We start from the raw sequence: 27052 nt of genomic DNA on the forward strand, positions 1-27052 counted from the left end.
CCACTGACAGACTGCCTGGCTTTAGGAGTATGCAGGGAGTGATGTTGAAGTGCTCCATGCGTGGTCGTAGTGCCCGCTGTGAGCTTGTTTAATGATGCACCTTACTGCCTGTGTTTGGTCCCCTGGTGTCCCCAGATTTGGGACACAAGGAACTGAAGTGGAAAAGATCGTGAAATTGGGATTGTTGGGAGGCTACAGTATTATCAATACTTAGGTTTGCCCTAGATAAGGTTACTTGGGAATTTTTTTTTTTAAACATACTGGGGTACTTCTGCTTAACCGGTTGAAAAAAAAAAAAAACGATAAAAAGAACAGTAAGCGAACAGCGTAAGCTTTTAATCAACAAAAGGTAATCCACAGAGACAAAAACAAGAATAAAATGAAGCTCGTGTAAACACACACATAATCATAGCTATCACAATAACAAAACTCAGTATGAATAAAGCATGAATAGTATATGCACAATGTGTATGCTAAAAAAAAATTCTAGACATACAAGATAATCTATGTTTATTCGAGGAAAAAGCAGATATTTACCGTCCAATAAACTGTTGTACTAGTTAGAGATTGGATCAATAACAAAGAGGTGGAGGGTGGGGTAGAATGGAAAGAAAACAGCATACAGATGTAAAGAGACCCTATTTCCAACATTTGGAGGAAAATAAGAAAAGAAAAAAGCAGATACACACACACACACTCAATGAAATACGCTGACAAACTGACAAACACAGTTCCACACAGTTCCACCTTCCTGTGGAACACGTGGTGGCAGGCTACATTGGCTGTAGTTCCTCCCCTGGAATACTGGACAGGTCACAAGATACATTTTTGCTGGGACAGTGGTCCAAAACACTTGACTGTCCCAACAAATATGGGAATGTAGGCAACTATGCTAAAAGACTTTGTCATTGCAATTGTCAAATATTTTGAAAAACCATAACCAACATTTAAAAGCCATAGGTTTTTTTTGAAAGAGAAATTAAAAGAAATTCACGGATGGCATGCTAAAAGGAGTTACCATGGAAACTATTTAACAGCATTGCTCTTTATATGTAATTTCCCATACCCCCTTCCTAAAACTACTAAGCTAGGCACCAATCATACAGAGGCCAGCATCTAAAAATATTATAATACAGAGAAAATGAAAACCAAACGAGCCTCTTCCACCCTCAAAGTTCCATAAGAATTTCTACGGAAACCAATAATCATTGATCATAATACATATCACTGTTAATACAGAATATTGCATTGAAATCTATTTACCATATGATTTTGTCATGGCTTTCAGGCAGTCAACAAACTGTAAACAAAACGGCTTGATAGAAAATTGATTTACTGTACAAGCAGAGTGTGGATTTGATTACGATCAGACAAAAACATAACTAGACAGTAAGCAAACTAGGTCAGCAGAGACATTAGAACAGCAATGCCAGATACAAACAAAGTATATAATAAGTATTATCTTCGCGTCCGTTTGAATGTGCGTCCGTTTGAATGTGCACTTTCCACAGGGTTTAAAAGATGCACGATACCAAACTTTAAGCAGGGTCTTATAAAGAAGAATCATGTTCCAAAATGGAGTTTTAAAATAGAAGTTGTTCACTGAAATTCTATTAAAAGGGAGGCCTTCAGGTCCCCGACAATCTATGCTCCTTAAATACATTCTGGCGTTATACAAAGCATAACATTGTCTCTGTCACCCCTCTCTATGTGCCTATAAACAGATCTTTGCATGCACAGTCACTAGATAGGAAAAAACATTGTGAGGCTGTTGTGCAAGCATGGCAAAATGTTGCACCAATCAGCATCTCCTCATAGAGATGCATAGACTGCAGGACCTAACCAGGAAGTCTATTTAGTACCTGCCTGAGTGACTGCAACTAGAGGTGTTAATAGGAAGCAATATTTATATTGGTATTTGAGGGAATACCAGCAAGAGAATTAGCACCCAGGTGCCTATAGCCTGTAATAATAATTTAAGTCTCTCCATACTGTATTTATTGTATAAATAGGAAGCAATGTAAACACGTTTCTCTAAAAAGGCAGTGCTTGCATTGCGGAGCCTACAAGGATAGGCTATAAACACCAGAACCAATATATTAAGCCGAAGATTTGAAGCAAACTCCCAAGTGAGTATTCTTCCTGAGTGAATGAAAGCAAAACATGTTTTTACTTACTACAGATGTATCTATTCAAGACTGGATTATCTCTTTGAGAAGAAATACATTAAACATTAAAATAAATACATAAGGAACCGACTAGTCGCACTCACCGTGAGCTCCACAAGTTTTCAGCACAAACTACTAAAAAACGACTATATTTAACTCCTACTCACTTAAACAAGCCCTGCTCACCGGGTCCGATTGGCAGAGATGGGCAGAAAAAACAAAAAACAGAAACCTGAGCAGCCCCGACCCGGCATGAGCATTGGGGATCTGTGGCGGCGCGCACATGGCGCCCCGGAGCACAATGTGGCCTCATACACCGACTACTTTGAGGAGTCAGATTAACAACCATCGGACCCTGAGGAACCATGCTCACCCACTAAGCAGACGCCACCGCAGCCCAAACAGCAGCCCCGGTAACGAAAGCAGTAATGCAAGAACTGCTGGCAGAACTCCATCGACACATACAGACGGACGTGGTGGTCATTCGAAGGGACATACAGGGCCTGACAGGCCGCATGGTCTCCCTGGAGCAGGATACCCGCAACCACACGCAGCAAATAACTGGGCTGCAGCAGGAAATAAAATCACTGCGACATCAGCACATGGTCTTGGACCTAAAGATGGCGGCAATGGAGGACGCACGCCGCGCTCAAAATATTAAAATAAGGGGCACAGCAGACTCAATACTGAATGCAGAACTACTACACTACATGAGGCGCCTGATGACCACACTGCTCCCACCGAGGCAGGCCAAAGGACTGTGCCTAGATGGAATATTCAGAATCCCCAAACTGGCAACGGCCCCAGCAGCGGCTCCAAGGGACCTAATTGTTAGTTTCCAGAAGCGGCAAGATAAAATGGCTGTCATGACCGCCATTAAGGACAGTGCACCATATGTTTTCGAGGGCATGGCCCTCACTTTTTATGCGGATTTATCCAGGGGAACCATGGCCTGGCGAGCATCCCTTAGGCCTTTCACTTCCCTTCTACGCACGCATAACATCACTTACCGGTGGCGCTCGACCCACAAGCTTCAGGTGACCCACGGAACAGCTACTATCTCGATAACAGACCTGCAAGAAGCGAAGACGCACCTCTCAACACTGGGCCTTCCAGCAGACCTGACGCAGAAACCCCGCTCAACTTCTCCCCCCTACCAATGGAACCCGGCAACCTCAGGGACATTTGTCCCAAGGGGATCCAACCACGCGACACAGACGATGGGCCCCGGCCTGACTACCCCTTGCGGGCCAGCAGAGCCACACCAACCAACCCAACTGCAACCCTGGGGTTGCCGGAGGACTGTACATAGTTCGTTGTTAATCTGTTTTGTTCGCACCTTTCCACTGAGCCACCCACACACCCTCAGGGACACCCCTACAGCCATATAGCACTTAGCCACACATTGCCCTACCGCACCCACAACCTTCCAAGAGGCCAGGATAGTGGCCCTCACTCAACACCATCACCTACCGATACTGGTTCCCACGGCCGTACCCCGAAGGGAGAGGCTGGGGGACATGTAGAAAACTCCCCGTGGACAAGGCAGTTCGCCTCCCCCCACTAGTGCAGCTTACACCAGGCTATACAACGTAGTACTGGGCAAATGCCCACTACTCTCCTAACATTAATTTCACACACTACCACCCTATTGTTCAGACACCTCGTCTTTCATACACCCATGGCTTACTCTGTGACACTACCAAATAAGAGGTGAACCTGCTGACAGCCATACTCCAAGCACACGTGCATAGTTGGTCCTTAAAAAGCTTATTTTACTTTATTGTTTTTCATCTTTAAGAGTAGCACTAGTTGTCCACCATACTCACAGCAAGCATGTGTTGCAAAGCTCTACCGCCTTTACTCTCTCACCTTGTGGTTACCACTACATAAGGTGCTATACTGCTCTAGCCCTTACCACAGTTATCTACAAAAATCATAGTCATTAGCTAAGACGTGCTGTTAAACACAACATGCTATGCAGGATGAAACAACTGACCGAACCAAGCACTTAACCTCACATCTCTCGATGTAGCGCTACACATGTTTAACCTGAATACCTAACCTTACAAAATGTGCATTGTCTCTATTGCCATAATGCTGTTTGTTTTTATTGTGGACCAGCCGGTTTGCCTCAGCTATTGTGGCGGAGCAAACACGCTTGTTACTCACTTGTACGAACAAAATAAAGAATATAAAATAAATTAATAAATAAATACATAAGACCAATTAAAAGATGAAAAAAAAATATAATATATATATTTTATATATGCAAAAAGTGAAGAAGTGATATGTGAATGGTGACACATCAACGTAATAAAAATAAGGGAAAATTAGGTCCATATTGTATATCTGAATGAAAAGAGTATTAACACAAGCCTGCATGCTTAAGGCATAATAATACTATGTGGAAAAAAATTATAAAAAATACAAGGTTTGGGGGCGGGGCCTGGACAGCAGGGTGAACAGACATGTTTACAGTGAGATCCTCACAATCTGCTAACAAATCCTGATTTTATGACTATAATCTACTTTCTGCTGCAACTCTTTCCTGCTCCTGCAAGTGTCAGCCTTAACACTGAAGATGGTGGGCTTAGTGGAGACACGACTTTGGCTTACACACCAACCTGAGCTTGGGGAGCAGAGACGTTGGCAAACCGCCATGTCGACCCTGCTGGTGGGGGGAGACCTACAACTGTGGCCCAGAGGTGATGGACAAACCACCCTGCTGATTTTAACAAGCAACAGAACCTTGGCCCAACCATCCCATGCTTGTGGTATTGGCTGAATTCAAGACATTGCCTACCCCTGTTATGCATATCTATTGTTTTTATGATTTATTGAGAAACCTCAGTTTTCATGTATAATAATAATCTAACAAGATCTAAACAATGTACGGTATCTCAATCATTGTAAATAACATAGTAACACGCTATCTAAAATTGTACAAAAGTTACAGATTTAAGTGTAACCTAGCCTTTTGGCAGACAGAGTATCAAAATCCACAAAGATCAGAGAAAATAAATCTTATACTACTCTTTAAAAGGACTTAGTATAACTGTAAAAAAAAAACTTGAGTGATATGATGCCTACAGACAGCTAGGCGTGAAGTAGAGAGGTGTGCAGGGACAGATCCAAAATTGAAAAATATTTACAGCTGAGCTCCTGAACTAATCTGCTGCATATTGCCTACATATCTCATGCTAAACTTTAGACATCTACCTGCTCCTGGACTCCCCTCGCAGCAATATCCTCATAACCACCCCATAACATTTGATGCGCATTTCAGCGCACACCAGCACCTTTAATACTCTATTAATTCAGATATACAATAGGGATCTCTTCATTTTTAATTTAGATGTGTCCATATTCACATATCACTCTACCTTTTGTATACTTGTTATGTCTCTCTTGATTGATGGGTTCTATAGGTTATTCCAATAAAGGTCATGTTTTATTATTAAGTCAGCTTTTTGAAGTTCTGATCCCATTTAGGACTTTTCCTCCTTTTGCAAGCATAAAAATGATCTACACATTAAGCTAACAAATGCACATATTTTCAGACAATTCTATTAAAATATGGTCCCTCCCTACCTGTCAATCAATTGTTGACATGCAACTCTATGCAGATAAAGGATTGACACGGCTATTGGCAGTTGTCCTGCCCTTTATCACAGCAACTGCAGGTCATATCGGTGTCATGAGGCACATCGTGCCATTGCTACACTGCTGGGTTTGTTGAGGAACTAAATTAAAAGATGCCCCAACTCCCATGCCAAGTGTTGACATACTTCTGTGAGGTGTAATATACTCGCATAAACAGAATAGATGATCCTGACCCATGGAAGTCCATATACATCAGATATGGGTTACTTAGAAAATAAGGGTATTTACAGTGCACATGCAATCAAATGCCATGTTTAACCAACAATCCAAAAATAAGCTGTGGACAATTTTAATAGAAGCTTACGTTTTTTTTATTTATTTTTTTAAATCAATATGCTGTATGCTTTTATTATTAAAATTATTCATATCCTTACTCCAGCATGCAGTGTCAGTTACATGAATTAAAGGAACACTTAATGAATCAGAATTAAGTTGTTATGGTGACAGGCATTAGGGGTTAAATCGGCAAATGATTTGCCTTAGATTTTAATTTAACAAAATGTATTTTGTTAAATAACTGACTCACTGTTTAGTAAATAAGCCCCAGAAGTCGTGCATTCAGTTGCGGTATCTTATGCAAGACATGAGATCGTACAAATAAATACATGACAAATGCTTTATAATAAATAAAATATTTTAAAAAAAATTCATTACAACTATTTCCCTAGGAATCCAGAAAATGCAGTATATTGTCAGAGCCTTATTACCGGTCCTCAAACTATTTCGAGTTTCTTGCTTCAAGCTTATTAATGAACCAGACATCTAGTACAGACTATTTAGCAAACAGTTCTATATAATAAGAGATTTGGCAGATCATCAAGTTGTGACTAATAGTTAAATCGTAAAAATTAATAAAAACAAAAAAGTAGAAGGTAGCCTAATGATAAAAAGTGACATTTAATTATTATCTTAAATTGGTTAGCTTTAAGGGAATTTTCAAAAATATCCATTATTTTTTTATATAATTTTTGATTCAGTATCTCTATAATGCATACTTCATTATCACGTACCTTGTAATTTATAGGATTTTTATATAGGGTTAGGACAAGGAGTTATTTAACAGAAGCCACAATTTAGGTTAAAACAGCTCATCTAGAAACATTCTTCAAACATACCTATAGTTGCTGCCAGTGGTGTATTTTGGATTTGTGCTGCCCCCCCCCCCCCCCCCCAATCTAAATTTGCAGCCCCAATTTGAGTCATGGGCACTTTTTTGACTGACAGACACAGGCCCTGACTGATACATGTACGGAGATAAACTCAATAGCAGATAGACAGACATTGGCACACACACTGTTTAACCAACACACACTTTCACTGACAGACACACTCTGACATACCAACTCACTGACAGACACACACTCTCAGATACACATAAAATGACAGACACACACTCACAAACATACCCATCCCTCACTGACTTGACACACACTTTCATTCACTCAAAGACACACACTGACAGCTACACTCACTCACTGACTCAGAGAGCGTGAGAGAGCAAGACGAGCTGAGGACATCGCTTCGTTGCTACCTGGCTAGAATATTAGTAGCTTAACACCTCGGGGGAGGGGGGGTGGAGCAAAGAAGGACAGCCCCAAGACATGAGGCAAACAAGGCATTTGTTTGGGAGCTTGGGGTGGCGTTTTTTGGTGCCCCCCTGAAAGTACCGCACTAGGCAAATGCCTTGTGGTAAATGCAGCTTTGCTACTTTAGACTAAATTTTGCCACTTGGATTCAACGTATTACAATATACTGTGGAGTTAAGTGACTATATATATATATATATATATATATACACACACACACACACACACAAACGCAAATGAAGAGAACGCTCTCAAAAGACGATTTTTTTAGGTGAATATAACTGCCTTTATTGAAGCAGATTGAACGTCACAGCAACAAGTTCAATGTTTCAATCCTATTTTGGACTTTTTAAAGACAATGTGGACATCTCCTTTAATAGGACAATGATTACAAAGCTTAAGTGAAAGATGAGAAGAGGGAGTGAAAGAAAATGAGCCCAGAGCAAGAGTAACCCACACCGAAGATGTGAATATTTTGTACCGGTTGCTTAGCAACACAGTTAATATTTACAAAATCTAACTCTGCAGAGATCTGCATGAAAAAGGGGTTAAAAAAACAAAAGAAAAATTGGCTCGAACGTGGAAACAATAAATATAGCTTAACAGGGAACTCCTCGGCAGCAGTTATGATTTGTAGTATTTTTATGCATTTCGTTAGGTTGCCCACGAAATGTTATATAAAAACATTATTTCATTGCTCATTCATATTATTTATTATTATGTCAGTTATCTCATAAAGGGAAGATCACGTCATATAAACCATAACATAAATTTGTAGATATATTCAAGCCAACTGAATGTGGACTATTTAATATTGGATAATAAATGGTGAAAATGCAATACGGACATTCCAAGACAATCCAAGAATCCTGAAAGGATAGGAATGCAGCAAAAAGCATTAACATCAAGAGAAAACAGGAAGCAAACTGCATGTGTCTGTATAAACAATGATTAATAAAAGGAAATCCCATGTCCTGTGTATATATATTACATCACAAGACAACACCGACATGAGCGGCCATAATCACTAATGTATGGAGAACTTGGGTCTTTCTTTCTAAAACTTTCTATCGCTTTCCTGTTGCAGCCAAACATGTATAAATAAATAAATACCAATGGGGTTATTTACTAAACTAGGAATGTACGATTGGATAGGAAATTGCAAATCTTAAGCCAAAATAGCTGAAAGTCATAATGTTTCTACATTGTCTATGTTGGCCAAAATTGAGCAATTCTCTTGCAGATTCTCCATGGATTTCCAGCTTCGTATATGATTGACTCTACAGATGTTACAAAGTGTGCAATAGTGAATGTGTCTTGATTGAGAGAAAAAAAAAGTGGATACAGAGCTAAAAATCGTCTACAGACATTTCAATGAGTTTCTAAAACGTGTTGTTTTTTTTAAATGTTTAATAATTTGCATTTTGATTTTCATTTAAATTAGGAACAGATAATTCTATACTGGCAGATTTTTTTTGTATTTGAATTTAAAAGATTTCCCTTCAAGTTAGATAACAGGACCATTTTAATTAAAGATTTTGATATCATATGGTTTGGTGATGTCATGGAGTGAAGGTTAGTCCATGTGATTTACAAGGGATCCCTTACTGCAATACTGGCACCGTCCAGGTAGCCTTAAATTACTCCCTGTGCTGGTAAAATACCAGCCAGGTGGAAAAAGTAGTGTGTGTAAAAAAAAAAAAAAAAAAAAAAAAAAAAGTACATTCATCTAATTTTTTTTAATTTATTTTTTTTAAATCAATGGGCCTATTCCATGGGCATGGGCCTGGAGCTGCAGCTCCACCAGCCCCTATGTTAATCCTGCGCTGTCTGCCATTTTGGCACCACTGCCACTTTTTTTTAGAAAACTACTGTACTACTTCAAATGTGAAACCATATTGTTTTTATAATTATTATTATTTTTGAATATAGTTTAATGTATTACATTAGAAACCTGTAATGTACTTGAACATACTAGTCCACAAAAAAAAAAACCCCAAAAACTTCACCGTTACGGTTAAGATACTACGCTCTGTTATGTGAAACCTTTATTTATCTTTGCTTATTCTTATTTCTTTTTCTAGGACAAAATTTGCTGTAAGAAACACAATCCTGTCGAGACTATGCAACATTGTGAAATAAAGGACTCAAAATGTTAATGTTTTGTAGTACAATGAACGGTAGCTGAATGCTGAAAATGACTTTTTGTTTAGTTTATGACTTTAATTTCTACTTGCCGGCTATCTCACTATGGTCTCAATTTAATATTGAAGAATAAGCTTTGACATTTATTACTTTTGGGAAAACATTTTTTTATTTTTATTTTTTTTTTTTTTTTACACAAGTATATCCAAAAATTCCAAAACTATTAACTCAAGTTATATATATATATATATATATATATATATATATATATATATATATATATATATATATATATAAATATTATCTATTTCTGCTTCCTCTAAGCCAAAAACAAAACCTTGAAAACCTTGAAAATGACAATAATAATTAATAGTCTTTATAAAGATACTGTCAATTATTTACTAAACACTAAAAAGTGTGTTGAACCGAAATCCAGATTGCAAAATACTTTTTTACGTTTTTGCCTTCATTTGGCTTTTAATTTTCTACAATGTGTAGTTTAATTTTCCCCTTACCTGTCTTTTTAAAGCAATGATTTTCAAGGCAGCATGAAAATACCCTCACCATTATAAATTGCAATAATTGAATAACGATTGTATATTGTGAAAAACCACGATTTACGGATTACCTTTCTTTTTTGTGTGGTTTCTGTTGGTAGCTTCATTCTGTTCAAGCTTTGCTTCTCGTTCTTTCCATCGCCGGACCTGTTCTTCCCTCATTTTGAAGTAGAGAATTTGTTTCTGCTCTTCGCTAAGTTCTGCCAGAAGTTCTGGGTCAATGTACATATCGGCTAATATCTGTTTAAGCATAGCTGCTACCGTTCTGGATTACAACAATTTCTCGAAAGTTCTTTAGTGTTAAGAGTGAATTCCTTTGAAGTACACAGGAAGAACGTCGGATGCCTCACCAGACTAACAGATGTGAACGATCCATGTTGCAGTATAAATTCTCTGGCTGAGGAGAAGAACCATAATAAAAAATGTTAAAAAAAAATAAAAAAAATCACTAAATGCATGTCATACATTTATAAAAAATAAATAAAATAAAAAAACACAACAAAAAACACAAACCAACAATGTGGTAAGATTTGTTTTTAAATTGTCAGTTGTTGGAAATTCCCATTGCATTTTACATTCAGAATTTTTTAGGGCACACGTCTCAAAACAGATTTGCATTGTGTGCCCCCACTATGCCAGAAACCAACTGGATTGTGATAGAATTTGCTAAATTTTTAATACACATTTACTATAACACTCCACTGTTGGAGGACAAAAACTTTATTTGAGCCAAAAAACAATGAATTTCTATTCTATTCGGGCAACTCGCAAAGTGAGTAAGGAAGGCAACCAATGGTTTGACAGTTGGGGGATGTTACCTAGGAGATTTATAAGAGTGTTGATTTCTTTTGAAATCAGAACTTTTATATTAAAAGAAAAAGGGGACTTGTTCTTAGCCCCTAAAGTGCTTAAAGGGTGACTCAAACCTCCATGATGACTTTAGTGATTGATTGTTCACATGCGCGCGGAGCCAGAGAAACGGCCCAACCGTAGGCTTCTCTATCAGAAGCTTCTGATTGGACTGTGCAAGGCCCACGGTGATGTCAGGACAGGGCGTAGAAGATTAGCATCAGGAGCTTTGCACAGCGCTGAATTGGCAGCGCTGAATTTTTTAAATAGGTTTTATGGGGCAGGAGGACCTAAGAGTAATGCCCTTAACCCCTTAAGGACCAAACTTCTGGAATAAAAGGGAATCATGACATGTCAGACATGTCATGTGTCCTTAAGGGGTTAAGCACATTGTATTAAAAAAAGTATAGGTTGCTCATTGAGCAGGGCCCTCCACTTCTCTGTTCCTATACGTCCAGTTGTCTGGTTACAATTACATGTCTGTTAGTCCACCCATTGTACAGCGCTATGGAAAAATGATGGAGCTATATAAATAATAAAATAATAATAATAGGTTGCATAAAAGTATGTAAAAAAGTGTAGTAAGAGTAAAAAAAAAAAAAGAGTTATAGGTGATTTTCAATGTTTTCCTCGGTGGTATAACATCTCCAGAGAAGTGACAGTTCCCCTTTAATTAAATTAGTCATCTTTTCGGTCTCAAAACAATACAAATGTGTGCACTACAGAACAGTGTAATGATCTGGCAAAGCATGTTAATAAGAAAGATATGCAAAGATCCCTCGAACACATAATGATGCATACAAATATCCCACAGTTATCATCACAAACAAAAATATCTATATCAAAAGGATGATTCTCAGCAGCAGGAATTCGAACCACACTAGGGAAACCAACAGTTTTTATCACAGAAACAGACCACGAAACAGAGAGTGACTGGACACCAAATAAAGACAGCATTTCTAGAGAGAGAGAGAGAACAAACTTTAAAAATATGAGCTAGCCGAGGCCTTCCTAAGGTAATGCACATTATTATTTGCATTTCCTTTATACAGGCACACGTTTCCTTGTAGTTTATTTCAATGTTGCCAAAACCCCACACAATGACTTGGGGATTTTTTTTTTTTTACATAGTCGTAAAGCTGGTTTTAAACCATCACAACCAACAGTTCTGGAATCCCAGCAACAATATCTTTATTTTTAGAAACTGTAAAAGTTTGCCTCAGGAAAGTCATTGTGTACTCAGTGGCATACTGAACTAGTGATTATTTTTAGCATTATAACAAATTTACATCACGGTTGTAGACAATGAATAATTCTCTAAAAGTATTAAAAAAAATAAAAATAAAATAAAAAAAGGGTATGAGGGGCAGGGCCTGACTGCTGAGCTGACTGGAAGCAATCCTCAGCAGCTCCCACTATATGCAGCGCATAAAACAGATTTTCACAGCAATCCAGGATACAGAATTGGCGAAAAAGCACCGCATGGCCTAACCAAGATAGCCGGCCGCCCACGCTAATCACCTGGCGCCACAGACACCCACAGAATGGACAGCGGCATTCAAGCAGAAATTTGATGCCGTCTGTAGGCAATTTTGGGAAAGCCTAGAGACTAAACGACAACCGCAGACTCCAGCTCCAGCCGACGCCAAGGGCACGATACCCAAACTACGACGGCCAGGCAGAGTTTGGCCCACAGCAAGACGCACAGCCGCGGCACAGCCGGGGATGCCCCATCCGGGCAAAATACAAGCCAGAACCATGCAAAACCAGCCAGCTGGGAACGGAGCCACATGGGGTGCAACCCCTTCACATCACTCACACCTGCGGAGGAAAGCAAGCAACCCCACACGGGGGAAGGACTTGACCCCAAGATGGTGGCAAGCCCGTGAGAAATTGGTGCTGGCTCCAGGAAGGACCCAGGGCAAAAGGAGAGCGACTGCCGTAGCTACACGGCTCACCAAAGAACGACTGGGGAGACCCAGCAACATACCCACTAGCCCTGCACCTAAAGCCCCAAAACGGGCATCGGTTGAACTGATATGGACTGACTAGCTATCCAATACCTGCTCTCAGCCCGATCACACACCGTGAGAAATCTCTCCTATATGCCTTGTTTACTTTTATTTATCTCTGGTGTGATTTGCTTTCCTGACCACTTGTATATCGACTGAAACTTCCTCTCACCATGCCTGACATAATAATCTAGCCTACCGTACGGTTTGTGACTTCGCTAGGACACCAATGTATAGATTTCTAGCGACACTTTCTCACACCACAGGCTATCTACAAAGTGTAGCAGTAGCCAGTATTCCATATGTTCCTACCTTTAGTAACATATATACACTTGGAGCTACTTAGCTTAGTTACTCTCTTTTACAAATCAATCTAAACGTTTACTGCTTAATCTGTACTTATTTACCTCACTACCCTGACCTTTATACGAAATAACTGAAATGAGGACTGCTCTTGGGGCACCTCGAGCATGTTTGTATTGTCATAATGCATCTGCGATGCACTTCTGTTCTGACACCATTCTATCATGGCCAGCAATATGTTTTTCAGCAATTTGAGCTACAGTATCTCTTCCATGTGATCAGAGCAGATGGGCCAGCCTTTGCTCCCCACGTGCATCAATTATTCTTGGGTTAACCAGTTCACCAGTTGCCCTTCTTTTCACCACATTTGGTAGGTAAAAGCCACTGCATACCTGGAACATCCCACAAGCCATTTTGGAGATGCTCTGACCCACTCATCTAGCCATCACTATTTGGCTCTTGTCAAAGTCACTTGCCCATTTTTCCCTGTTTCCAACACATGAAATTCAAGAACTGACTGTTCACTTGCTGCTCAATATATCCCACCCCATGACAGGTGCCATTGTAACAATATAGTCAATATATTTACTTTACGTTTCAGTGTTTTTTTTTTGTTTTTTTAAGATTCTTTATTTTTCATTTTCAAGGTACAAGAAAACAGTTGTACAGAAGGAAGAAAAAACATTTGGGTTAGTGGGATGGTAATAACATAGTGGTAATGTAACAGTTTGGGTAGGTTGGATTGTGGCATCAGAGCAAATGGGGTTGTTTCTTTTGGTTATGCCTTCTGTTTGTGGGCCATGTTTGGTGGAGGTCTTGTGGCTCTGTTAGGTGTTGTGAGCGTGGTAGGTTGGGTTTCCCTCCAGGTGGATGGGTCAGGTTGGGGTGTTGTGCCCCATTTCAGGTGTGCGGTCGGCTTGGCTAATTTGTTAGTTTATGGTTGTGGCATAGTTGGCGGGGTTTGTGTGCCATTGGGGGGGTACGAGGTGGTTTGGTGCTGTTAATTGTTTATAGTGGGTGTGGTGGATTGGGGGATGAGGTTTTCAGGGGGGGGGGTTCTTGCTGTCCTCCCGGGGTCTCCTCCGGGTCCCGGTTGGGTGATTTGGGTGGGTGGTGGGGTTCGTGTTGGTTATCTTAATGATGTTTGCTGATCAGTGGAGAGGGTGTGACTTGTAAAGGTTTTTACCATGGTGGGGCGGTGGGGTTCTCAAGCCATGGGTCCCAGATTTTGTGGAAGGATTTCGGGGTATCGTGTATTTGTGCTGTTAGTTTGTCCATGTCTATGTTGTCCGTTATTTTATGGAGTATTTGGTTGTGGGTAGGTACGTGTGGGGTGGACCATGTTTCCGCTATTGCTCTGCGCGTGGCTAAGGCTATTCTAGCTATTAATTTGTTTTCGCTGCGGGTGAAGGTGTCGATGGGTTTAGAGAGCAAGAGCGCCCACGGATCCAGGGGTACAGGTCTGCAGAGGAGTTTGGTTAGGAGGTTTGTAATGGACGTCCATAGGGGGGTGAGCTTGGGGCAGGTCCACCAGCAGTGGAGGAAGGTGCCTGTGTCTCCGCATAGTTTCCAGCAGAGGTTTGAGGGGGATCGTTTCATGGCCTTCAGGCGGTGGGGTGTGAGGTACCACCTGAAGAGCATTTTATAAGCCTACGTGTCAGTGGTTTTAATGTTGTAGCTGATCAGTGTAGACATTTATTGCAGCATTTTTGAGTGGAGAATTGGCAGCAAGGGACCTTCCTTGTTGCGGGCATAAAATACATTTTTATTTTTTTAAATGGAAGAATTTGCTTACTTGCTACAAGGAAGACAGACAGTGTTATTACTGTACACAATGAAACACGTGACTGAGATATTGAAGGTATTCTACCGTGAGTAAACTCGGTGTACTTTCCCACTTTATTATCTCCAATGACTTCCTCTTACTTTGTAAGTGAGATTCTAGAACCACAAATATGTATAAAAGTTAAAAATACACAGCATAGTATGGAAATAAAGAGGCATGCACATCTTGAGTACTGAAAGTCACTCAATGCTTCCTACAGAGAGAGGCTCTTATTTCTGAACAGGTTTTCGTGCTTAGAATGTCCCTTTAAAGGAACACTCTGAACCATAGCAGCACTTTGTAGTGATTATGGTGCTTGGAGTACACATTTAAGGCAAGGAAAACGTTATTGCTGTGTTATGATAATCAGTGGCGTTGCATATTTGAGCAAACACAACCTTCTGCAAATTGTCACAGTTAAATACCCTAAGCTATGTATAGTACCCTGATTGGGGGTTAACAGTGATTATACAGTATTTTTGGCAATCTCCACATGAACCTGGAGAAAATGGAAATTAAAGTATCAGTGTTCTTCATAGAAAATTTTACGCTAAAATAGTGGAACTGAAAACACGGTTGACTAAGAATTAAAAGGGAACCTATAGTCCCAAAAATAATTGTTTTTTGGGGGACTATAGGTTTCCTTCTAGCAGTGTGATCACAATCTGAATGTCATTCCTCCTGCAAGCTGTACATGCCAATTCGCTCTCATAAAAATTCACCAAAAACATAAAATGGCAAAAATACAGAAAAAAAAAATCCAGCAACACTTAAGATGATGGTCTACCATCTCACAGTTTTGCCCTTCCCTCATACTACATTATTCTAATACAGTTACTTCTTCACAGTGTTAAAGTGGCACCTGTCACTTTGCAGGTTTTGTTTCTAAATTGATCTTTATTGTCGCTCTCTCTTTACGTTTGATAAATTCACCTTGTTTTTTTTTTTTAGTTATACATAAGATAAAGCAAGGACTACTTTTTCTTATGTTAAGCATGATCTTTGCTTAATTTCTGCCCATTACCGAAAAATTGCCAAAGTTCCAATTCAGTTGCTAAGCTAAATTCCAACCATCGATCGGTCAGAAGAATTTTTTTTAAATGGATTCTACAGATTAAGGAATACAAATCTGTATCCCCCTGCTCCCCCCCCCCGGCATATGAAGGTTTTTAAAAAAAAAACAAAACAAAAAAACACTTACTCGTACCTGATTTCAGCACCGATGTCTTTTGGCACTGGATCGTGCTCAGCCTCCTCTGACATTATCCGACAGGGGAACCCAATGCGGAGCAAGTGCATTAGGCCCGGTCCATATTTTCACTGATGCTTGATGTTCTCAAGCAGAGTGTGAGGTCATCGAGTGTCATTTAGTGGACCTAGAAATGCTCAAGTGGTCTGGATGCCTATAGTGTCTCTTTATATATATTAAATCCCAATCTTGCAACAACATAGAAGATCACCATTACAGCATGCTCTCGTTTTGACTGGCCCCTCCTCGTTGGCGGAGACCATTGAGAACCAATGCTTTCTCAAAGGAGGTCAGTGTGCATGCACAGAAAAACGCCACGCTGCGCCAATCAGATGGTTTCACTCTGCTATTCCGGAGGAAGCACCCCTAGTGACTGAGTGAGAGGCATTTAAACCCTGGACATTTAAACCCATTGCAGCAGAGCATGCAGAACGGCAGTGTTTCATCCTGCATGGACATTTATTAATTTATTTTTTAAACACACAAAAAAAAAACTATATTAAAACAAATAAATATACATTGCAATTGAATTATTTGAAAAAGCTTATCCAAAAATATTTAGACAAGGCCAATAATCTGCAGAGCCACAGCTATAGGTTGCATACATGATAGACGCACAAGAACAAAATGGATGCACACGGAAGAAAAGATAATACATATAAATATAGGCAAGTGGCAAAGGAGAAATATGATCAGTTACGATACAAAGAGCATAAGGAAAGGGAAACTGAAAGAAAATTAAAACATTTTTTTTTTTTTTAAATGGACAAGGCTGTATATATCTACCCCCCCATGATTAGGATTTAGCCATGATTAAGAACAACACAGATCAGAGAAGTTTCTAGAAATTTTATTTGGGAAACAGTAGACCACAGATTCTAAATAGTATCAAAAAAGTCTGCGTTTAGTTATGGATGCCAAGAGCCTTTGAGTTCAGCAATAGTGCAATTGCTTTACTTCGTTACATGAAGAAAGCGTCACCCTTAACGAGTTCCACAAGACTGGCCACATTCTGCAGACTGATGGGAACTTCCTGGTATGTTATATCACGAGAGCAGACTATAGCATTAAAGACCAAGTATTGCACTAAGCAGAAATACACAGCGAGTCGTAATAACATGTATGGCATTGATTCCTGTGTGACAGATCTCCTCTATCCCAGAGCTGGGATTTAAAATGGCACATTTAACCACTCTTTAATAACCGCTAAACATTTTAATTTTGTTTTCTTATGTCAAGATTCAGGACTTTCCCCAAAGGCTCCGAGTACTAAAGACATTATTTTACAGGATTGAAACACGACTTAGCCATTTGACCTTACAGCATATCCCTGTGCTCCCTTGCTCACATACAATTAGAGCACCTTCCATTTACTACACACTCACTGCATGCCTATACACTTTACCTTGGTAATTACTAAAGTTCAGTGTTGTGCATCACCCGTACTTCCTCCTTTCAAGGTATACAAGGGCAGTATTTATTGGGAGGCTTTGTTTGGTAAGATCAGCGGTACATTGAATATTTTTTACATATTTCCTGGTGTCTTTATTAAAGGACCACTAAATGCATCAAGACCACTTCATCACAATGAAGTGATATGGGGGCAGTGGTCCTGTAGATATCATCTTGTAATGTAAAACACTGCAGTTTTGTAGTTCAAAGCTAGTATGACCTTTGATATTGTTTTTTGCACACATCTGCACTTTGTATCATTCCCTCCATACCAAAAATACTTTAATAAAAAAAAAATAATAAAAAAATGTAAAACAAATTTCAGCCCCCGTGACAGCGATCCTGGAATTCCTGACTTCTCTATTTGAAGCCGGCAGGGCTTACCGGATGATCAATCTGTACAGGTCTGCTATATCTTCGACCCATCGTGGTTTTGATGGTTGTCCCGCAGGCCAACATCCTTTAGTGTGTCGGCTTCTACGCTGTTCCCGTCTCTCTCATCCACGTTATTCTTCTACTTGGGATGTGTATGTTGTTCTGTCTTTTATCAATGCCTGGCTGCCTAACCAGGATCTCCGTTGCTCCAGTTGTCGGCTAAATTGGTTGGTCTCTTTTGCCTCATCTCTTGCAAAAGGGTGTCGGATGTCCATGTTTTGGATTTTGATGCCAAGTCATACATCTGGAGGGTGTATTTCTATTTCTATTAAGTCGGTGTCGTGTCCGGCATTCCCTTCGACACCTGCTTTATATCCGGTAGCGTGTTTACGTGCATATGAGGATCATACTAGGCCGCACAGCTCCGCAGCAACACCCCATTTTTTCTTGTCTTTTTGCTTCAGTAGCAAGCGCTACACTGTCCCGACGGTTGAAATGGATTTTGGACCAAGCTGGTATCGACATTTCTGGTTTTGGAACTCATTTCGTAAGGTGTGCCTCTGCATCCTCGATTATGGCATCGGGCGCACGATTGGAGGACCTTATGAGGATGGCTGATTGGTCGCGGGAATCAACGTTTCGTGAATTTTATTTTTAAACCTATTACTTATGTGTTTTCTGCGGTGGTTGATCAGCTTTAAACTTGCAATATGAGCCTCCGTGTATTGCAATAAAATTACATGATTTTGCTATTACATGACATGGAGGCGAATATTGTCCAACCCGATATGATACATTTTAATCAGCCTTTATTTATATGTTTTTCGCCCCCATGTTGTTCGTTATAGGTGATTGGATCCAATGGTGTGGTAAGTGGGGCATTGTGTTTATGAGGTTTGGTTGATTGTACCTATTTAGAATTTTGGGATGGCCTTTTGTTCATTTTGGTATGTAGATTAACACCTAAGAGTTATCTGGCCTCGATGTTAGTCTATAGTACCGATTTAACCCTTGGGTTCCTGTTCTTTATGTTTTCACAGCCTGATCCGCATCTGCTTGAAGTGTCTTTCTTCTGCCTAGGAGGAGCATTGTATTGGAGCTGTTCTGTGGATGTTCCGGATTGGTTTCCTGTTGTTGATTAAGTGGTCCTGGATTTCGGTTATGAATTTCTACGTTTAGTTTGCTGATGAATTAGGTCTACTGGTTTCCTGTTTTGCAGACTTTCTGTTATGGTGTGTCACATATTCAAGAAAGAGGAAGGTCTTAGGGTGGTGCCTACTATTATACTGGGACTTGGCTGGGAGTGGCCTATGTTACTATGTACACATTATTTTTCATTCTGTTTTGTATTCTTTCTGCTATTGGTAGACAGTAAAGAAAGGTATATGCAATACTCGCCTCTGTGTCTTTAATAAAATCATGACTTTTCATAATGTAATAGAAAAATCATGTAATTATCAACTATATATTTTTCAGTACACTGGTTTGGTTCACAGATCACATGAGAAAAAGTAACCAAAAGAGAAAAAAGAAAAAAAAAAAAAAAAAAAAAAAGAGGAGGAGCCGTAAAAAGAATAGATTTTTATTATTTTATGCTCCTACCTCCATGTTTGTGACTGTCCTTTAATCATCTCGTTTTTGGGCGCCCTGGATAGAACTCCGAATCATACATTTTTGCTCATTGCACGAGTCGTTTGCTCACTTATTTGTGCATCTAGCGCTTCAGTGTTGCAGAATTCAGACTACACAATAATCGGCCTAAATTTAGACAAAATGCTATTTCGCTAGATAAAAAATACGCAAGTCTAGTGAGTACTGCAAGCTGTTTGTATGGGAGATGTTCCTAAGAGGGGGGGGGGGGGGGGAGAGCAAGAGAGAGAGGGGGGGGAAGAGCAAGAGAGAGAGGGGGGGAAAGAGCAAGAGAGAGAGGGGGGGAAAGAGCAAGAGAGAGAGGGGGGGAAAGAGCAAGAGAGAGAGGGGGGGAAAGAGCAAGAGAGAGAGGGGGGGAAAGAGCAAGAGAGAGAGGGGGGAAAGAGCAAGAGAGAGAGGGGGGGAAAGAGCAAGAGAGAGAGGGGGGGAAAGAGCAAGAGAGAGAGGGGGGGAAAGAGCAAGAGAGAGAGGGGGGGAAGAGCAAGAGAGAGAGGGGGGGAAAGAGCAAGAGAGAGAGGGGGGGAAAGAGCAAGAGAGAGAGGGGGAAAGAGCAAGAGAGAGAGGGGGGGGAAAGAGCAAGAGAGAGAGGGGGGAAAGAGCAAGAGAGAGAGGGGGGAAAGAGCAAGAGAGAGAGGGGGGAAAGAGGAAGAGAGAGAGGGGGGAAAGAGGAAGAGAGAGAGGGGGGAAAGAGGAAGAGAGAGAGGGGGGAAAGAGGAAGAGAGAGAGGGGGGAAAGAGCAAGAGAGAGAGGGGGGAAAGAGCAAGAGAGAGAGGGGGGAAAGAGCAAGAGAGAGAGGGGGGAAAGAGCAAGAGAGAGAGGGGGGAAAGAGCAAGAGAGAGAGAGGGGGGAAAGAGGAAGAGAGAGAGAGAGGGGGGAAAGAGGAAGAGAGAGAGGGGGGAAAGAGGAAGAGAGAGAGGGGGAAAGAGGAAGAGAGAGAGGGGGAAAGAGGAAGAGAGAGAGGGGGGAAAGAGGAAGAGAGAGAGGGGGGAAAGAGGAAGAGAGAGAGGGGGGAAAGAGGAAGAGAGAGAGGGGGGAAAGAGGAAGAGAGAGAGGGGGGAAAGAGGAAGAGAGAGAGGGGGGAAAGAGGAAGAGAGAGAGGGGGAAAGAGGAAGAGAGAGAGGGGGAAAGAGGAAGAGAGAGAGGGGGGAAAGAGGAAAGAGGAAGAGAGAGAGGGGGAGAGAGAGAGGGGGAGAGAGGAAGAGAGAGAGAGAGGGGGAGGGAGGGGGAGAGAGAGAGGGAGGAGAGAGAGAGGGAGGAGAGAGGGGGGAGAGGGAGGGAGAGAGAGAGAGGGAGGGAGAGAGAGAGAGGGAGGGAGAGAGGGAGGGAGGGAGGGAGGGAGGGAGGGGGAGGGAGGGAGGGAGAGGGAGGGAGGGAGAGGGAGGGAGGGAGAGGGAGAGAGAGGGAGGGAGAGAGAGGGAGAGAGAGGAAGAGAGAGAGAGAGGGAGGGGGAGGGAGGGGGAGGGAGGGGGAGAGAGAGAGGGAGGAGAGAGAGAGGGAGGAGAGAGAGAGGGAGGAGAGAGAGAGGGAGGAGAGAGAGAGGGAGAGGGAGGGAGAGAGAGAGAGGGAGGGAGAGAGAGAGAGGGAGGGAGAGAGAGAGAGAGGGAGGGAGAGAGGGAGGGAGGGAGGGAGAGGGAGGGAGAGGGAGGGAGGGAGAGGGAGGGAGGGAGAGGGAGGGAGGGAGAGGGAGGGAGGGAGAGGGAGGGAGAGGGAGGGAGAGGGAGAGAGAGGGAGGGAGAGAGAGAGAGGGAGGGAGAGAGAGGGAGGGAGAGAGAGGGAGGGAGAGAGAGAGAGGGAGGGAGAGAGAGGGAGGGAGAGGGAGGGACTCAGAAATGGACTGGATGGGATGTTTAATAAATGATTAAAGCGGTAAAATAGATAAACCCACACAAATCCTATATACCAGCTACAGTTGAACCATAGTACAGAATGATATATGGTCCTATAAACTGTGGGTAAACTGTGCCAAGTACACTATATAGATGATACAGGATAATATCCTAAAGCAGTTGCAAAAAGAGAGGCAGTTAACCTCTAAAGACTATAATAAGGAGTGATGTATAGCCCTAAGCGACCATGTGCCATTATATGTGATGAACTTAATTGAATACAATGTATCCAATGCAGCAATATAATATCCCAGACTGCTACATACACAGGGAGATTTGTTATCCAGTATGATTAGCCTTATTGTGGCTATAATTATGGACATTTAATGTATTTCCTCTTTACTAATGTTTTACATTGCAGCGATTAAAGGACAGCTGTCTTAGTGACTATAGTGTCCCTTTAAAGTATGGTGCTTTGACTTTCAACTCACTTTGCGTCATTGATTGACCTCACCCATCAAGTTATACGGCTGAGGCAAACAATTTACATCAACAACTAGGATTATAAATTCACGAGAATTAGCACAACAATATCTGGAAAACCAGATACATGAAGAAAAACAAACAGAGGTCTACTCCTGCTAGAACATCAGTCTCACCATCAAAGATTTAGAACTAGTAACAAGGGGATGCTTGTTCTCTTAGCTGTATCACCATTCCTGACCTTTTCCGTAATTTATTTAATGATCTACTGCTTTCAAGTCTTGCTGACATTTGGGACTGGATCTGAGTTAATAAAATAGCTAATACAATGCTACAAAGACGACGTCTCACTTGAATAACTGTTAAGTGGTTTGAACTAAAAAGTAAATTAAAATACATTTAAAAAAAAGTTACTAGATTTTCGTTGTGTCTTGTCATCTTGTCACAATTATATTTAAAGAGACACTCAGGGAACCAATACTACTGTAATGCATTTGATTGGAGACCAGAGTGTCCCTTTAAGAAATTGTTTGATAAATGTCGACCTGATTTATTTATTTTGTTTATTTTTTAAATTGATGGATAAAGGAACATTGAAGTCACCAACCAATTCATTATTATTTAAAGACATCCTTCAATCACAATAACTAGGTATGATTCTTAAAAAAGAAAAAAAAATGAAACAAGGAAAAGGTTGCTTAGGAACAAAGGATTCTCCATAAATGGAAAGGCCTAACCCTTAAAAAAAAAGGGGAAAAAATTAAAAATAAAAAGGAAAAAAAGGAATCCCCAATAAAGAGGATCTAATTGGAGAAACCCTAAATTAGCCTATGAAAGTTGGCTTAATTACCAAAAAAAGAAATGTTATATAAACGGATAACGTTAGTTCAACAAAGAAATATAAAAAAAGAAAAAAAAAAAGAGTTATTAAGCATGCATGACAAAAAAAATGAAAAAATAAAAAATAAAAACAATATCTATTTAAAATGAGTGAAATAGATACACAAGTAGCCAACTGTGTCTGGTCCTTTGTAAAACCTCTCTTCCTCCCTCCAGGAGACACATACAGAGATACAAAGCACCAGACACAATTGTAGATTATACTAGCTTTAGTGTAACTATAATCTTAATTTTATTAATGACAGGAGGCGAATATTTGCTTAAGTCTCTCTTTACTTGAACTCCACAGCAGCACATTAACATAGAGAGATAAACACCAAAGACAAAAACATAAGGTATCTATATAAGGCTCCTCCTAAGCCACCATTTCCTCTTTCATGCTGCGACAAAGCAACGTACACAACAATGACAATAACCATAAAAAGAACAATATAACGTAACAATGAACACCCTCTGGAAGTACTTCGGATAACGGATGCTCTTGATCTTTATCCTGTCAAACGGGTGACGAAACGAACTGAAGTCGAACCATTAAACTGAAACGAAATAAACAGAGTCGAAAAACACTGATTAGTGAACGAAATGTACTGAGAAAACATAAATCCCACGATCCAGTACAGATAGGCTAAAAAACCTGAAATCCATTACCAACTACCATAAATACAATATCACTGATACTTCCCCACTATCTCCAAACATCATCCAGACTACCAGACCTAGCCCCTGAACCAAACACTACAACAGAAATACAATAAGTGCAATCCATTCACATAAGGGGGGGGAAGAAAAAAACCAAAACTGGGTGGGAAATATTCGCCTCCTGTCATTAATAAAATTAAGATTATAGTTACACTAAAGCTAGTATAATCTACAATTTTATAACATGACAGGAGGCTTCATATTTGCTGTTTTAACGCTCCGACAGCAAAGCAAAAGAAGCATGGTCCGACGGTCTAAAGTAGAATTGGCGAAACGTCTCTTCCCGTGACCAGTCCGCCGAACGCAAAATGTCCTGAAGGGCAGCACCCGCCAAAAAAGCTCCGGAAGCTGCGGCGCCCCTAACCGAATGCGCACCGAAGGTCGCATTCACGCCCGCCAGAGTCAAAAGCCATCTGATCCAACGAGCCAGAGTAGGGGACGAGACCGGTTTATGGGGCCTGACATACGAAATCAACAACTGCCCAGAATGAGAAGAGCGCAAAGGAGCGGAAACCGCAACATAACGAGCCAGTGCCCTTGCCACACAAAGCTTAGGCGAGTCCTTGAAGTAAGGGTATGATACAACCGTCGAATCCGACTTGGTACGTCTAACCACCTTGAAGGAGACCCCTTCCGGAGAAAACGAGAAGGCGTTGACATCGAAGGCCCTGACATCCGAAACACGCCTGAACGAGACCAGACACAACAAAAGGGCAAATTTCGCCGAAAGCTGGCGGAAAGAGAGGTCCTGGTTATCAGGCCAATCTTGAAGGAACGTCAAAACTGAACGAACGTCCCAGAGGGAAGAATACTTGGGCGCCGGAGGGCGCGCCAATCTCATTCCACGCAGGAGTCTGCAGACTAGCGGATCCTGGCCGATGGGAAAACCTCGAAGCGGGACATGTGCCGCCGAGATAGCTGACCTAGCCACGTTAACCGAGCGGTATGACCGACCCAGTTCAAAGAGATGGGACAAAAAATTCAATACGCTAGATACAGGACCTGTAAAGGGATCGGTATCCCGTTCCAAACACCAGCGACACCAGGAACCCCATGCTGAAAGATAACACTTCCTCGTCCCGGGAGCCCAGGAATCCCAGAGAAGGTCTCTAGCCGATTGCGATAACTCCTCGACATTCCAGGTACCCCTGAAAGAGTCCAAGCCACCAAGAGTAGGTGGCCTTCTCCCACCAGTGGATGAGGGTTGCCCCGGGGGTCCGAGAGGAGTAGACGAGAAGACGGTAGCAGGAGAGGGTCCTGACAGGAGAGATCCAGGAGCTCCGGAAACCAGGCCTGACTCTGCCACAACGGGGTCAGCAACACCAAGGACACACGTTGACGTCGAACTTGTAGCAACACCCTGGGAATCATAGCAAACGGAGGAAACGCATACGCTCCCTGCGAAGGCCATTCCTGGAGAAAAGCGTCCACCGCGGTGCACGCCGGATCCGGGAGCCAACTGAAGTACCTCTGGGTCTGGTGATTCGTCCTGGAGGCGAATAGATCCAAAACGAACGGGCCCCTCTGGGTCTCGAGTTCGAGGAAGACGGATCGCAGGAGTTTCCAGTCGCTGGCATCCCGCCAATGTCTGGAGAACCAGTCCGCCGTCAGGTTCGACTCCCCCGGGAGATACTCCGCCTGTAGGGTGATGTTGCGCTGGAAGCAGAAGCTGTAAATCTCCTTCGTCACCTCCGACAAAGCTCGTGATCGAGCGCCCCCCAAGCGGTTGATGTACTGCACCGCCGAGATATTGTCCATCCGAAGGAGGACGCAGCAGTCCGACAGGTGGTTTGCCAGGCTCCGAATCGCAAACGACCCCGCAATCAATTCCAAGCAATTGATGTGGAAGTCCGATTCCCTGTCTGACCACGGCCCTCCCGTGGAACCCGTCGCGCATGTGGCACCCCAGCCCCACAGACTCGCATCCGACTCCAGCACAAAGTCCGGGGTAGGTCCGAATATCGCCTTGCCGTTCCAGGCGGACATATGCAGGAGCCACCAGCGCAGCTCGGTCTTCACGTCCGGGGACAGGGATATCATCTGGTCGTAGGAGGGTCTCCTGCGCAGAAAATGAGCCTTCAGCCGTTGCATGGCCCTGTAATGGAGTGGGCCCGGGTAAATCGCCTGTATCGAGGCCGAGAGGAGACCCACTACGCGAGCCAACGTCCGGAGGGGGATCCGGTCTTGACGCAAGATCCGTCGTATCTCCTTTCGAATGGTAGCTAACTTTGCCAAGGGCAGCCGAAGAACACACTCCTTCGCATCGACTTCGAAACCCAAGAATTCCACCGTCTGGGAAGGCTCCAACGCCGATTTCTTTAGATTGACCACGAACCCCAGATGCTCCAACAAGGATATCGCAGAGTGAGTCTGATATCTGAGCCTGGAGGGGTCCTCGCAAAAGATCAGCAAGTCGTCGAGGTATATTATGCATCGGACACCTTCCGATCTGAATCTGGCGACTACCGGTTTTAGGAGCTTGGTGAAACACCAAGGGGCCGAGCTGAGGCCGAAGGGGAGGCCCGTAAATTGGCATGGAATGCCCTTCCAGCAAAAGCGAAGGAACCTGCGACAGTCCTCGTCCACCGGGACGGAGAGGTAGGCATCCTTCAGATCCAGTCTCGTGAACCAGTCTCCCGGCCGGAGGAGGTCCCGCAGAAGGTGAATCCCCTCCATCTTGAAGTGGTTGTAGACCACGAAGGCGTTCAATTCTCGTAAATTGATCACCGGGCGGAACTCCCCGGACTTTTTCCTCACGAGGAAGATCGAGCTGAAGAAACCCCCCGAATCCGGGGCTCGTTGAACCGCGCCTTTGGCGAACAACGCCCGAACCTCCGTATCTACCAGGGACTGTTGTTCTCTTGTGATGACGGGGACCCTCGGGGGTCCAACCTGTGTAGGAGGGGAGTGGAAATCTATGACATATCCCCGCACAGTCTGTAGGACCCAAGCATCTGAGGATACCTCCCGCCACCTGTCCCTGCAGTGAAACAGTCTGCCCGCATGCAAAGTAGGGTGAATGGAAGTGGAAGGAGGTGTACTCACCTGTAGAAAATCTCGCCCGTCCTCTGGAGCGGTATCCGCGACCTCTATCCGACCTCTGAGCGAAGGGGGCTCTGGATTGGTAGGATGGAAAGAAGGACGGACCACGGGATCTGTGGCGGCCCGAGGACCAGCCGCGGCTGGCGACACGACCCCGCTGTCGTCCAGCCCGTCCAAAAACACGGGAGGTGTGTGGCCGAAAGACCTTCTTGATGGAAGACTGGGCCTTGTCCAGGGAGGTAAACAGGTTGACATGTTTCTGTAG

The 27052-nt window shown here is 42.5% G+C and overlaps 1 protein-coding gene across 2 annotated transcripts in view; it reads right to left on the minus strand.

Moving 5' to 3' along the window:
* The window catches only part of SH2D4A (SH2 domain containing 4A), a 102405-nt gene that overhangs the window by 61267 nt on the left and 14086 nt on the right, over window positions 1-27052 (minus strand). For both annotated transcript variants that reach the window (XM_063455818.1, XM_063455817.1), the window contains exon 2: window positions 10194-10519. In XM_063455818.1, the coding sequence (XP_063311888.1) occupies window positions 10194-10374 (181 nt within the window). In that variant the 5' untranslated portion in view covers window positions 10375-10519. The remainder of the gene's footprint in view (window positions 1-10193; window positions 10520-27052) is intronic.

This window comes from Pelobates fuscus, chromosome 5, assembly GCF_036172605.1.
Source record: "Pelobates fuscus isolate aPelFus1 chromosome 5, aPelFus1.pri, whole genome shotgun sequence".
NCBI classification, from domain to species: domain Eukaryota; kingdom Metazoa; phylum Chordata; class Amphibia; order Anura; family Pelobatidae; genus Pelobates; species Pelobates fuscus.